The sequence below is a fragment of the Marmota marmota genome, unplaced genomic scaffold (genome assembly GCF_001458135.2).
Source record: "Marmota marmota marmota unplaced genomic scaffold, marMar, whole genome shotgun sequence".
In the NCBI taxonomy this organism is placed as follows: Eukaryota; Metazoa; Chordata; class Mammalia; order Rodentia; family Sciuridae; genus Marmota; species Marmota marmota.
The window spans coordinates 29582274-29597681 of NW_026000108.1; the positions used below are offsets into that span (position 1 = coordinate 29582274).

The following is a 15408-nucleotide window of genomic DNA, read 5'->3' on the forward strand; positions in this document are numbered from 1 at the left end:
GTCCCCCCACTGCCACCCCGTAGGATATAGCCCTCTGTAGTCTGGACTTGGCTATTTCACCAGCATACCTTCCACTCTTAGGATAGTGCCTGTCACATTGTAGATGCTTAGTGACTCTTTGGGATGTTGACTGAGAGGCATTGCTCTAGCGTTGCAATTTCACGCAACTCTCACAATAGCCCCGAGACTAGACCTGTATATATCCTAATGAGGAACCTAAAGCACAGAGACGTTAGAGTCACCTCAGCAGAGGTGCCAGGACCTAAATCCATGTTAACTCTGCAGTACAGTAAGGCCCCACCTCCTGAAGGCCCCTGAGTCCAGAAGCTCTGTGGATTGTGATGCTGGGAGATTGTGACAGGCCTTGGTGGCTGGAGCCCGTTTGGCCCACTGACCCCAGGGATAGCAGTTTTGTGAGTTGGCAGTAGCCTTGCTGCTAATATGATGACTAACAGAGAAAATGACATCATGTTCCTATCATGTGAAATGAAGTGAAAAATAAATTCAGGGTGGGAAGTTGAAAGGGAGTACAGAGAGTTCCTCCCGTCCCGCTGTACTCCTTCGTGGACGGGAGGAGGGAGCATTTTCCTCTTTGTTCCTCTTCCACAGGCAGAATCTCCCTCCGCCTTGTGTCGCTTGGATGTCATCACTTTTCTGTGAGGGAGGAGACAGTGCAGATCAGCCCCAGAGCCACATTTTGGCCAGGCCTCCCACACCCGACCAGGTGGCCTCTCTGCTGAGGCTGGCAGAGCCTGGCTACACTATATCCTCCTGTCCTTTCCCATCTTTAGTCTCTCCCTTCTGTGCCCCAGAGGCCAGCTGCATCATCCCCTGCCCCCCAGTGCTGACCCCTCTCCTCACCTCTTACCCAAACCTGACCTGGTCTCCATTTTCAATACCCCCCAGACACCCTCCCAAAGTCCTAAAAGAAGCACAATGTATTTTCCAACTCACTTTGTGAAGTTATCCGGGGACCCTCCCAGGGTCAGCTCCTCTCCCCCACTTGACTCTGAGAAGCCTGAATGTTGACCCAGACCCAGCAGGGACTCCTCTTACCTCTCACCGAGACCATGTTGTACCCAGTCAGATGCTGAGTGTGCACTCCCTGTTTCACATACACCATGGCCACCTGGGGGCCAAATAGGTACAGAGTGAAGTCAAATCAGTCCTGCATTTCTAAAGTGGCATCCCTATGCTGGCCAGAACAGGGACTTATTGGTTTGATGTATTTTGGTTTTTAATGATTTTTTTTTCTTCCCCTGCTTCTTGCTTTACTTTCTGAAATTGGCTTTTAGTTTAAATAGAATTTTGTTAAGATTTACATCTCCAAAGAGTAAGAATAATAGACCTTATAGTTGGGTGGTATTTCATAGTTTGTGAAGTGTTTCCTCCTGCTTGGTCAGGTTTCTTCTTTATGCAGCACTGTATGGAATTGGGCATGTTAGTTACATTTTAGAGAAGATGAATGAGGCCCTGAGGATTGAGTGCGATGCCCAAGCCACAGGCTACTCAGTGGCTTCCATGTCCTGCCCCTCTGGGATACCTGTTGCTTCTTCTCTGTCCCCTCCATCCCTACATGTGAACCCAGGAGGAAATGACTGCTCTAGTGGCTTGGCAGGTGACACTTGGCAGGTCACTCAGGAACTTTCCCCACTCTTTATGCCTGGTTCCAGCTACACCCATTGTCCAGGATTCAGATGACCCTGACCTTTCTCCTCTCTAGTCTCTGACTCTCTGTTCGGGGTGGATGACATGGACCACCAAGCATTCTGCCATTTAACTGGGGCTTCTACTCCCATCACACCCACATTGGGGGCTGCAGGTGACACTGAGCAACTCCCTGAAGCCTCTTCTCAGGCTCACTTTTTCTGCTCCCTTCCTGGAATGCCTTCATCAGGTAGCTACTTCCACCTGGTGATGCTGTCTGGCCTCTCCTGTGAGAGGAGGGATTTACGTGGAAGAACCCTTGACAGTCCAGAGACATAGAATCCCTGCTAAGGCAGAGAGCAGGGTGGGAACTCATCTCCCACATCACTTCTTACAATTTAATTAATGTGTGTTGTAGGTCAGTAAAGTGGTGCACTGGGTAGGGCTGTGAGGGTCTGATGAATCTCTGTGCCCAGAAGTGGCATTTTGAATGGGCTTCTAGAAACCCTGCACCAGTCATATGAACTCAGGCTGCCCACGCTGCCAGAGTGGCACAGTACACGTGTCAAGGATATACTTGGGTCAAGACTGCAGCCTAGGATCTGTCGTGCTTTAACTTCCACCTGATTTTGTGTGTGTGTGTGTGTGTGTGTGTGTGTGTGTGTGTGTTGCTGGGAATTGAACCTAGGGCCTTGTGCATGTGAGGCAAACACTCTACCAACTGAACTATATCCCCAGTCCTCCCCCCACTTATGTATTTTAACCAGAGGTTTAAAACCTGCCTGTTGTCTGGAAGAAAAGGAACTGGTCCAAGTGTTGAGAAAGAATTTTTCCTTGCCTTTTTAGAATCCATAGAAGTGAAAGAGTAGTGGACTTCCAACAATGAGGCTGTCAGTTGAGGGTGTTTATGGTGACCTCATATAAGGAACGGCGAGTGTCTCCCTTCCCCTTGCCTGGCTAGTGCTGGCAGTACTGTGCCACATCTATTGCTGGTCCTTGCTGACAGGTGCAGTGGGAGTACTGCCTTTTCTTTCATATTTGGGTTGGAGTCTGTTATGAGAAACTAAAAACTTCCATGCCAAAAGCCAGAGAAGGGCCGAGAATTTATCTGCAGTGGTCTCAGTAAGTACTTACCTGTCTGTCCAGTCTAGGCCTCTGCTCTGTGGAGGTCAGCTGAACAGTCACAGTCTCAGTCTAATAAATTCCTGCACCAGCAGCTGCCTGCACTATTCCAGCATATGCTGTTATTTCTGATATCATTGAGGTTACATCATAAAATCATATTTGGTCATTCAAATGTGCCCTGTAACCTCAGAGAGATATTACTAAAGGCGGGTTATAAAAGGTAAGTGAAATGGGGTGTGATTTCATTTCCTGTTAGAGGTTTGTACTCTTCCTGCTCCCCTCAGTTGTGCATGTGCTAACAACCAGTTCTTCCCGCCACCCTGCCAAAAGAAGCCCTCCTATTAAGTATTTGCAGATTTCCATGGTGTCAAGACGCTACCACCATCACTTTTAAGCTATCAGCATGAAGTCAGGGGTGGTGGAGGTGGGCACAGATGTACATAGAGCCCAGCACCAGCAGTCACTGTGCTGTCAGATTGTTCTAGAAATAATCCAGTGTGCTTTTGGGTTTGGGGTGGGAGTGAGACTTGTTAAACCTCTCCTTGTTTAATCTCCCCACCATGCCATTGATGGGGATTCCAGATAGTTCTTGAACACCTGGTGTGTTCTTGCCTTTAGGAAGCACACATTCCAGAGAGAGAAAGCAGTCATTAGGCAACTGATGATGAAATTATTTAAAAGTCTAAGGAGTGATATAAAGGGTATTTTTTTTCTGGTTCAGTTCCTCTTTTCAGATTCTGCTCAGAGCCAAATGCAATAATTTAAGAGGACGTTAGGACCACAGATCCTCATCCAGGAAAGAATCCTGCAGATCATTTGCTTGTGGGTTTCTCTATCTTTTGCAAATAAGGAAACAGCCCAGGAGTTGGAGGTCTGGGTGGGCTTGCTGGTTTCCAGAACCACTGCAAAGATTCGGGGATCTCCAGGCCCCTGAGGAGAGGAGCAAAAGAAAGTCATTAGTAACCAACTGTTCATAGCCTCAGCCAGACTGAATAGCTTTGCAGGTGGCCCCAGGGTTCTGTGGAGAGGCCTCAGGCCTCTACTAATAGTTACAGTGTAGTTGACAGAGTAAGCAGGGGCCTCACCCAAAGTGAGGTCAGGTGGGCTCTGTAGAATGAGGCAGGACACTCAGATTGGACAGTGCTCCTCACTGCATTGGGCAAGGACCACCTGCAGGATCCCTTGAGGAGCTTATAAACATATTTCTGAGGGGCCAGCCTGGAAGGTACATGTTCAGCCAGCCCCAGGTAATCAGATGCAATTCCTCTGGAAACTGCTAAGGAAGGTTCTTCACCCTTCCCCTGGAGTGGGGAGGGGGAGGGGAATGTGGAAAAGCATCCCTTAGAGTGCAATTCCTTGGGAACACTTAGATGGCAGAGCATTCCATGAAAGTTAAGTTCTAGGTCACAAAAATCATTACATTGGCTTTAATATAATTAGGGGATTTTCTTTGTGCTCATGTTTGCTCCCCACTGAATCTCTCAGTCTCATTCTCATTTTGCACATGAAGGTAGACTGCTTTAGCCAGAAATTGTAAAGATCTGCAGTTCTTTACTTTGTGGTAAACTGTAGAAGACAGTTTAAAGAGGCAATTCTCTTATTTCAATGTACTTGTAGGAAGCTTTTCACAGTTTTTATCCAGTTTCCTTCTAGTTTGCAGAAGTGAGCTTCTTTTCCCTAAGCTGAAGTCTTCCAGAGCCAGTGTGCTTCTGGGTTTGGGGTGAGAGTGAGACTTCTAAAACCTCTTTCCACAAATTTTGAACTTAAAGCAAACAATATTTTGCTCATAGTGACTGCTGAGTGAGCAGTGAAGTGCAAGGGGTTGACCATGTCTTCAGGTGTGCGCTATGCAAGGCTCCAGGCCCTAGAACCCATTGCAGATGAGCATCACATGTATGGTCTTTAGGAACTGTGTTTTTTCTCCCTAGTGCCAGCTCAATGCCTGCTAGTTTGGGGTGCTAGCAGTCTGCAGCACCAGTGCTGGATTATATGAATATGGATTTTCTTGGGAACATTTTTAATCCGAATGGTCCATTCTCTGCCTAGTGGCCTGCCTCGCCCTCCATATCTGGTCTATGTCAGGAATGTGAAAAGTTGTGGTGTTTCAAAAATTCTGACATCAGAATCCCTTTCATTTAAAATTGTTGAATAGCCCAAAGAGTTTTTGTTTATATGAACAATTCCTGTCCATATTTACTACATTCGAAATTAAAACTGATAAAGTTTAAAAATACTTGTATATTTATTTTAAAATAACTATAATAAACTCATAAATGTATTATGGAAATGACTTTTCAAAAAAGGTAAGAAGACTGATGTTTTACAGTTAAGTGTCTTGCATATCTGATTTAAATAGAATCAGCTGGATTATCATATTTGCTTTATTCTCTCTGTTGTGGTTATGTTATTTCAAGTCCACCAAAAAACAAACAAAAAAACCTACCGACTCCTCAGATCTGTAATTAGAAAACAGAAGGGTGACCCCTGAAAGGGAGACCCTCAACCCCCCACCCAGGGCCTTTAGACTGACCACAGTTGTGAACTGTTGACCTCTAAGAAGGTAAGATAGGAATAGAATACAATGTAGAACATGGACTGCACCACAGAGTCAGATAGACAGTCATTCTCCAGTCAGTCAGGAGCTGAAGGCCAAGCTCAGGGCTCTTTCCCTACCTAGTGTAGACCGGAGTACCCATCTTACTGTGCTGAGTACAGCACTCTGTGACTGAAAATTGCATTTAGAATCTCATGGAACACACTGGGAAACTTCTTCTAGCTTGATAAGTTTCTGGCATAAAGAAAATCAATTACACTTTCTAAGACTCTGCAACATGGATGACTTGACTGGTTTGAGTAGTAACTAAAGATGGGAAAGGCTAGGGTTCACAGGTATTCAGTGAATCTAGGAGGTGATAATGTTTATTATTATTACCTGGAATTTATAGTAGCTTTCTAACAGGGTCGATTGCCAGTGTCTCATTGGGGGGTGGCTCTTCCTGCCCAGGAGAATGTAAGCCACCTTAAAACTTAAAAGTCTCAAATAATTAGTAAATAACAAAACACAAATATTCAGAAATATATTTACAAACACAAAGACCTTGATAGATCTTGTCCACATGGGCTCTGGAACTAGACAAAGAGAAGATGGCTCTGGTGTTTTATTTAACAGGGTACATCAAAGGCAGGGATAAGGTTTCAGGGGCTGAGTCTTGCTTTGAGATGTCTAGTAGTCGGCAGGTTGATTGGCAACTTCTCAGGTCACACCTATCTCAGGTGCGTCTGGGATCTTTAGCAGAGTTTGAGTGGTAAGTTCACCGGCATCAGGTGGTCAGTCGCTGTGGTGGGTGCCTTGGGAAGTTCCCACTGCCACTTATCCCCTCACTAGGCTACTATGAGCAACAGTCTGCACACAGCCCACAGATGGCCCATGACAGATTTCTTTTCTGCACAATTGAATTTCAAATTTTGTGAAAATCAGTTATTGAGCTGAAACTTTCCTTTGCCTCTGGAAGTACATTAGTAAAATTTCCAGGCTCATGTGGAACATTATAGTTAATAAAGTAATATAGGGTCACTCTTCTACCTTGAATGTAAATTATTTTGCATTAGTACTTCAGAACTGTGGTATACATACCTCTTTTTTTCTCTGTCTTGCTTGGAAGTGGGGTCTTGAGAATGTGTGTGGTATATATCTGCCAGATATGTGTCTTGCTGTTCTGCTTATGTTAAAGAAGTGGAGGCCAAGGTTCAGAGAACTAAATAGTCTATTCAGAGCTGTACGTGCCAGAGGTGGGAGGTGGGTGGGCAGGGTTCCAGACTAGTAGAGTAGAACATTTGTTCTGTGAGCACTGGGGAGAATTTCATTACTTTCTAGCAGCAGAGTAACATAGACAAGGAGTATCTAGGAAAGAATTGTTGGGGAGAGGTAGAGCCAGAAAGAATTGACTACAGAACAGGAAAGACGTGACGTTGTCATACTCTTCAGTCACCTTCAGACCAGCCCATCTGGATGGATTAACCGCTTTCTCAAGAAGCTGAAGAAAACACATAAATTTAGCTCCCTCCTCTGCTGAGACCAAATAACTATAAATAACGTGTGGCCAGATGCACCTCTGTTGACCTGACCTGTGTTCAAGCGCGCCTGTAAATATCCTATCTTAGCCAGGAGCTTTTATGCTCCCTGGAAACCCCCCTCCTGTGCGTCACATTCCAGAGGGAGGGGACAAAAACCAGAAAAAGCCCCCCACCATTTTATTTGAATGTCAGCTTTTGGTGAAGATAATCAGGATTTTTGAGACATTTCTGTTATTTTTTTTAACTCTCTTCTGGAAGGCAACTCTTGGGTGAAAGGAAACACCCTCTGCCCGGCAGCCTGTTGGGGGACATGCCTGTGGTTTGGAGTACATAAATGTGCATGCGATGAGACGCATTTGCCAGCAAAGTTCATGTGGTCTTGGAAAGGTTGACTGGGGGACCTGTAACAAGAGAGTAGGATGGGGGCTCAAGAAACCAGGACTATCATGTTCCTCTTGAGAATGGAAGTTCAATGGTTTTCTTTTTGTTTTCTGTTGAAATGTAGACATTTGCAGGACCAAAGATCATTCTGATTTTTTTCACCTGAATCACCACCAAAAAAAATAAAAAGCTTGATTTATTGCTGATTTTTGAATTGCAAACATTATTCCAGAAACAACTAGCTGACCTTGTTCAGAGAGCAGAGGTGGTGTTAAAGGCTGATTTATGTTATGATCCAGCTTCTAAAGATTGTTGCTTTAATCTGAAGCACATTGCATTTCTGGCTCAGTAATCTTTCTTTTTCATTATAATTTCTCTGTATTCTTTTCCCAGGGCGAACCTTTCCAACACATCCGTACTTCTCTGCCCAGCTTGGAGCAGGGCAGCTGTCACTTTACAACATTTTGAAGGCCTACTCACTTCTAGACCAGGAAGTAGGATACTGCCAAGGCCTCAGCTTTGTGGCAGGCATTTTGCTTCTTCATATGAGTGAGGAAGAGGCGTTTAAAATGCTCAAGTTTTTGATGTTTGACATGGGACTGCGGAAGCAATATCGGCCAGACATGATAATTTTACAGGTATAGAACATTTCTTATGTCTTTAATAATAAAAACAAATGCTAAAAATTTGTGTTGTCCCTCTCATGTAAACCTAAGGAGCCTTTCTAACACCTGTTAACCTTCTAATAGTCGAGATTGCTGATAGCTTTTTCTGTGCGAGACATTGTTCCTTGTGCTCTGTAGACTTGCACGATGACCTATAGGAAGATACTATTAATTGGCTCATTTTGTTGATAGGAAAACTGAGGCTCAAAACAGTCACATCTTTGGGCCAGGTCACACAGCTAACAAGTAGCAGAGCTGGTCTCTGCCTCTGAGACCTGCTTCCCAACCCTGTCATCCAGGGTTTGGCTCACATGCCACGTCCTGGGAGAAGCTCGTCCTGATCACTGTATGCTGTGACCTCCCTCTTGCACCCCAGCACACTGTCACTATCAGCCTCCTCATTTCTTTGGCAAAACATCTTCGCTGCCAGAAATTATCTTTTTTTGTTCATTTGCTCATTGACCTGTTTTCTGGCTTTGCTTGGCGTGGTGAGCGTCATGGGAGGGGAGGTTGTGATAGTGTTGAAGCTGTGTCTCTAGTTTCAACAGTGGTTCCCAGGATGGAGTGGGCGTAGGCAGTATCTACTAAACGAACAGGTCTGTTGAAGGAGGCCAGACAGAGCAGCATGTCCACACGCCGGGCACTGCCCTCCACATTTCAGAGTGAGGAAGAGCACTGGATCCTCCTTCGGGAATATATCTAACTGTTGCTTAAAATGTTGGAACTTGTGTTTATATGTTCATTTCCCAGCAGAGTTCTGTAATTTCAGAGCCTTAGAAAGTATCATTAGAGCCAAGGACTTTGAGAATCCAAAATTACATGAATATTATTCTGCCTCGACCTGTGAATATGAACCACATGAACACGAATCTCGTAGAGGGATTGTTCCGTCCACTAAAATATTTGACCCACAAAGCACTTTCCACACATTGTCAGGTTCTTCCTCCGTTCCCTTCATTATCTTTAATGTAGAGGCATCTGTCATCAAAGAGTGGAATTTTTAAATTTCCTATAATTCAGCATAACACACAAATCTTTCAGGGGCCAGTGGCCTCAGTTGATTAGACTTTGGCTGATGTTTAAGAGAAGTTTATTTTTTAGGCCTCTGAAAGTGGTTTTATTTTTCCCCATTTGGGGTAGTACATACCCAGCTTGGAGCATCTCAGTTGGATTCTGACCCTCTTTAAAGGTTATTGTTTCCTTGGGCCAGGCCATGGATTTGCTGGGCTGGCTAAAAAACCCCTGAGAGCCATGGGGCTGCTGGGAACTGGAGTGAGCTTCCTGCCAGAATCGTAACATTCTTTGAGGAAGGACATCTTGACTTTGGAGTCAAACTTTAATTGGAAAAAGTTATTCACCTTAAGAAAAATACTTAGCTTCCTGTATGATCTTGCCTGGGATCTATGTATTCCATATGTTATAAATCTAAAAATTACACTTGTCCTGCCTTTTGTGAGTTCACAGGGAACTGACTGAGTGAACATGTATGGTGGATGTCTCTGGAATCGTGACATGCCCTCAGTTTATTCTCAGCAGAGAGACTGGCCTTTTATTTCTAATTCACCTGCATCTGAGTTTCTCAAAGAATATGTATTTGTATAAGAATTTTTGAAATGCTAGCACAAGGCAGATGTTGAGATTCCCTTAGCCAAGGGACAGAGAGGACAGTAAAAAGAGAGTGTTAGGGCACTTAACACTAGTGTCCTGGGCCTATTCCCAGCCAGTGCCTCTTGCACCATGGTCCCCCAGGAAGCACTGTTAAAGGAGTTAAAAGCCGAGGTCAGTGACTGCCTCAGCCAAAAGAAAGGTTAAAGTGCCATGATTCCCTTAGGCGTGAGGATGGGAAAGTTGGGGTACACAGCCCATCTTGGATTCCCAGCACCTGTGGGCATCTGTCCCTGCAGATCCAGATGTACCAGCTGTCGCGGCTTCTCCACGACTACCACAGAGACCTCTATGATCACCTGGAGGAGCACGAGATCGGCCCCAGTCTCTACGCTGCACCCTGGTTCCTCACCGTGTTCGCCTCGCAGTTCCCACTGGGCTTCGTAGCCAGAGTCTTTGGTAAGCATTCTCCTGTGGGGCAAGAAGCGTTTCTTGTCACGTAATCCTGGATCTGCTTAATTTTGTAACTGTGCCACTCACTAGGAGCAGGGTATCACTGACAGTCTGAGTTTAGTGAGGGTTGGTTTGGGGACTCCTGCATCCTGGATTTCCAGAAGCTTCCCTAGCTGTCTCTACCTTGAGAGTTTAGTCAGATTCCCCTCACAGCCCGATGGCTGTCCCTAAGGGAGTCCTGATAGGGCAGACTTGGCCAGGAGCCCTGTCTTCAGCCTCTCTGCCCCCCGCCTCTGGCCTGGTACTCTTTCTAGGTTCCTTTTCTGTGTCCTCCTTCCCTTCTTTGCTCTCGCTGCCTCTAGCTCTTCTTTTTTCTAGTTACTTTGGAAGACCTCTCCGTCAGGATCTGAGACAGCTCTGTGGGTGACTCTCTCCTCTTCTACCCTGACACCTCTCACACTCACGGCTATGCCCTGCCGTGACCTTAGGTTGTCTGTGGGCCACACCTACCCTTTTCTTGATTTTACTCTTTGAGAAACATGGGAGTTCATGGGTAAAGTCTCACAGTCTCCTTGAGATAAGCAGGGACAAGGGCCATCCTCTTTGCATATCGGGAACCTGGTGAAATACCATGAGCACAATCAATTCCTATACGACTTATTTTCCCCAATTTAAAATGAAACTAACATTTTTGACAATTCAGGTTATATTCACTTATTTTTTTATTGTGAAGGAAATGTCCTTTATGGAAAGTCATTTGATAGTTTAAAAACATGTAATCTTATACTTTCAAAGATTTATTTATAGAATCAAAGAACATCTTAAAGGGAATGTAGAGAAACACTGATATTACTATTTTAGGTGGATTTTGTAAATTTTACATATTATGTTAAAAAGCCAGGTATGGTGACGTACCCTATAATCCCAGCTCCTTGGGAGGCTGAGGCAAGAGGATTCCAAGTTCAAGACCAACGTGGGTAATTTAGTGAGACCCTGTATCAATAATAAAATAAAAAGTGTTAATAGCTTGGTGGTAGAGTGCTTGCCTAGCACACACAAAACCCTGGGTTCCATCCCTAGTATTGGGGGGAAAAATTACAGATATTAGATCTCTAGCTGTGGCCTTCAGTTTTTCTTGTTGTTTTGTTGCCAGTGATTTCTGTGGTGTTTTGGTTTTTTTTTCTTTTTTTACTTTGGATAAATTTAAAAAAATACATCAACCCACCTTACTTATAGTTTCTCATAATTCTGTTTTTTAAAAATGTATTTATTCTAATTAGGTATACATGACAGCAGAAAGCATTTTGATTCATTGTACACAATTGCAGCACAACTTTGGTTGGACACAATGTAGCATCACACCATATGTGCAGTCATACTTGCACCTGTGGTAATGATGTCCATAATTCTGTTTTTCATACAAGGTCACAAAGAGGACTCAAGATTGAGGGAGAGAGGAGAGAATGCCATTTGTTAGTTTGAAAATAGCCCAGGCACTGAATTCCATGGCTTGGGAAGAAAGTCCTCCCCAGGGAGCTGGGCTGACCACCAGCTGGAGCTGGAGGAACTGCATGGTGGCCACTGAGTCACCCCTGCCTGTGGACCACTGCTGGAGCTTCTGCCTGCAGGGAGTTCTGGGCTCTGGGGAAAAGTCTTTCCTTAGGCTGCATAAGTGGGCAAAAGACATGAAAAAAGAAGCAAAGAGCCCTTCTGTTGTGGAATAATTTAGAGCTCTGTGAAGCTCCTTCTAGAAATAAGTTCATAAATAAAAGCTGAGGAGGATGTTTTTCTCTGTGAGGCAGTGGTGGGTTTTGGAGTTTCTTATGCAGTATAAAGGTGCCAGTGTTGCCTACTGGATTAAGTGGGTTCCTGTCTGGCTGATTGAGGGCGCCAGGGATTAGAGGCAGCCATGGGAGCTCAAGGAAGCCCTGTGCTGTGACGTCACTCTGTAGACTCTACTGGATGTTTTCGCATAGTCCTTATAGCCTTCAGGACTTGAACAATTTAGTTGGTTCCACTGAAAAGATGTTTTTTAAAAACCATTTCTAAATACAGTTTTGGTGACTTTAACCCTGTTTGTTGAGCCCCAGGTGGAAGGTAGCTTAGTTTTAAATTCTGAAGCCTGCCATCCAGACTCTCATCTTTTTTGGCCTGGGGCCCATTTTATTATAAGCCTTTAAGCCTGGATAAACCCTAAAAACAAACGGACCTTTGTTGACTGTTCGCTGTTTTATACATCAGTAAAAGATTCTCCACTTGCATCAGCATAGCTCACGTGTGAATTATAGGTCACTTCAAATTAAGGAAATCAAGGATTTGCTATCTGAAGGGCAGCTACCAACAGTATGTGTGCCTCAGCCATGCTTGGAAGTCACACTGGTTAGCTGTCATCCTGCCTGGTGCCACACCGCTCTCCTCTATGTGTTTCTGGTTGAAGGTTAGCAGGACCTTGGGGAAAATGCTTATTCTGTTCACCTTCTAACCACATCTTCCTGTAGGGAAGAAAAATCCAGAAAATAGGAGCTGCTTGCTCCTACTGGTGGAGGAGGCTGCAGTGTTGGGCTCCTAGTGTTTTCCTCTAGGATGTCCTGCCAAGGAGATGACGAGGTGGTGGGGCATGAAACTGAGGGTTTTGCATAAGCCACCTGTAATGCAATGCAGGCTTTAGTGAAGTTTTAGGACAAAAATAGACTGGGAAAACAAGTATGTCTGTATGACCAGGAAACCGTCTGGCCATTCAGGCAATGTCATGCAGTGACAATGAAGTGAGTTTTAAAAAATCTGTACAGTAAGCTGGGTGTGGTGGTGCATGCCTCGTAGGTGGTAATCCCATCTTCTCGGGACGCTGAGGCAGGAAGATAGGAAGTTCAAGGCCAATATGGGCAATTTGTTGAGACCCTGTCTCAAAATTAAAAAAAAAAAAAAAAAGAGTTGGATACTTAGCTCAGTGGTAGAGCTCCCCTGGGTTCATTCCTCAGTACCAAAATGACAGAAGGAAAGAATCTGTACAGTTGTTGTCAGCCTTCCTGACAGTTGTTGTCAGCTCCCCATCTGCTCCTGATAGGAATGTGCCACAACCAGAAGGCCACAGGCTCCTGAGAGAAAGTCAAGGAGAGGGGTTAGCCTGGACAGAGACAGGTGGCTGGGAAAGAGAATACCACGTGAGTTCACAGAGGAAGATTTCACTTTGAGATCACAGGATTGTAAGTAGAGGTCCTGTACGCTGGAACATGGGAACAGGACTGTTGCAGCATCGCTAAAGGGAAGTAGCTAGTGGAATTCTCGGCGAATAATGTGGGAAGTTGTGGAGTCAGCCTGATTTAACATTCCCTCAACTTCCTGTGTGTTTCTAGGAGGCTTGAAAAACCTGAGAGGAAAGGGAAGGGACAGGAGGAAAGTCCTATGGAGAGGGATGGACTGCAGGTTGTGCCTGGGCTGCTGCAGTGCCGCTCGATGCCTCCGGCAGTTCTCTGCAAACAGTGGTTTCCAGTGAGGACTTCAGTGCACCTTTCCCAGGACATTACTGGTTTAAAAAAATCCAGCATGCAAATGGATATGGATATGGATTGGAAGCCATACAAAACTAAAATACTTGGGGTGAAGTAGTGGGGGATTATAGTAACTTATTTTACAGCCATTGAAAAATTATCTTTAATTTCTAAAATTTCTAGAGTGAGGGGGGAAGTACTGATTATGTAAATATAGAGTCTCTCCCAAATGCCGTCAGATAGATATAAAAAAAAATTTTTTTAGTTGTAGATGGGCATAATTTTATTTATTTATTTTATTTATTTTTATATGGTGCTGAGGATTAAACCCAGTGCCTCACACATGCTAGGCAATTGCTCTACCACTGAGCCATAGTTGTAGCCCCTGTCAGATAAGATTTAGGAGGCCAATTGTCCCATGCCAGTTGAGGGGGTCTTCCTTCAACCCTTTCAGCATGTTCTTTCATCAGGTACCCAAATGAAGTTCTTGTTTAAGACCTACCCAGTCTACCAGAAGCTTCTGGGCTGAGGTGGGCACTGGGAGCAGGAGGTGTGGGAGGTGTGAATGGAGCATTCACTCGACTGGCAGTGAGTGTTTGAGAGCCTGCTGGAAGGAGCCAGTAGGCCCCATAAAAGGCACCTTTTCTCTCTTAAGCTAAGGAGCTCTTGCCGGGATGAGACCCAGAACCTAGATGTCATTAGCGTCACCTTCTTGCCAAGGCACTGACCCATTCAGAGCAGAGGTAAAGTGGGCAGTCGCGGAAGGCTTTACATGCCTTGACCAGAGTGGGAGTGGAAGGCCTTGATGAGCTGGCTGTGCACCCCACAGTCTGCCCCACACAGCCAGTGTTCTTCCCCCTACCAAAGTGCCCTCAGTCCCCTGCACAGGAGGAGCTTCTCTCACACCTTCCCCACCTACACCCTGCTCAGGATGTTACTGCCTGACTTCTCACCTAGCAGTTCCCACTGGCTCTTCAAGCACTCACCTTCCTTGGTCTTTCCCCGTCTTCGTTATTCTCATAGCACCCTGGCTACCAAGCCAGCATGCATTGGTGTCTCTGCAGTTCTTCTTTGTGCTTTTGTTCATGGCTAAATCCTCAGTGCCTGATAGCAACTAATGCTTAAGTTAAATTAGAAGAAACTCCTCAGGAAGAATGCTCCAGAAGGTCTTGAGTAATATAGGAAAGAACCTTTCCATTTTATTCCATTAAATGCAAACAGACCCAATAAAATACACATGACCAGGGTTATTTTTTAAACATACCAATAAAAAGACAAACACACAAACACTTCTCCAAATTTCCTTTCATTTTCTTCATACAATCCAAAGTCCTAGTTTAGAATTGTAAGAAGCACTGTCTTAAGTCATTGTGAAAACCAAGATTCTAAGGATATGAAAGTCAGAAGACCTGTTGCTGACCTCAGAACCACCTGTCTGGATTGTATATTTGATCATGCTCTTGAAAGCTCCCAGTAATTATCTCCGTTGGCTTAGATGTGGTGATAGTGCACCTAATTTTAAGGTACAGTTTTAAGGTACTTGTTCTTCAGAGACTAAAGATGCCAAGCCATAAGAAATCATTGATTTGACAATGAAATCCTTTCCCCACGATCCTTATAAAAAAGGTCAATTTTTATTCTGAAAGAGAAATTTTTGTAAAGCTATAAAATGTTCATATATTAAAAGGAAGTTGTACTAGCTTAACCACTAAACTTCAAATCTAATTTGTCATTTTGTTTTTAGCAATATCATTTCTGTTTAAAAATGCATTTTGTAGTACTATTATAGATCTTTTTATTTTATTTCCTGTAGTGGTGAATTACATAAATAGACCATATTTTTAATAAACATATTTGCTGGAATATTCTTCCATGGCACTGCCTCATTATGGATCGTACTTCCCTGAAGAAGTTTAGGTTTTCAAAGATCCCATCGGTTCTCTAATTGTCTTCGCAGCCTGGACAGCCAG

General features: G+C 44.4%; 1 protein-coding gene across 6 annotated transcripts in view; it reads left to right on the forward strand.

Moving 5' to 3' along the window:
- Tbc1d1 (TBC1 domain family member 1) overlaps positions 1 to 15408 on the forward strand; it is a 203178-nt gene that overhangs the window by 172940 nt on the left and 14830 nt on the right. For all 6 annotated transcript variants that reach the window (XM_015482021.2, XM_048784323.1, XM_015482022.2 and 3 more), the window contains 2 exons: positions 7621 to 7865; positions 9797 to 9956. In XM_015482021.2, the coding sequence (XP_015337507.1) occupies positions 7621 to 7865; positions 9797 to 9956 (405 nt within the window). The remainder of the gene's footprint in view (positions 1 to 7620; positions 7866 to 9796; positions 9957 to 15408) is intronic.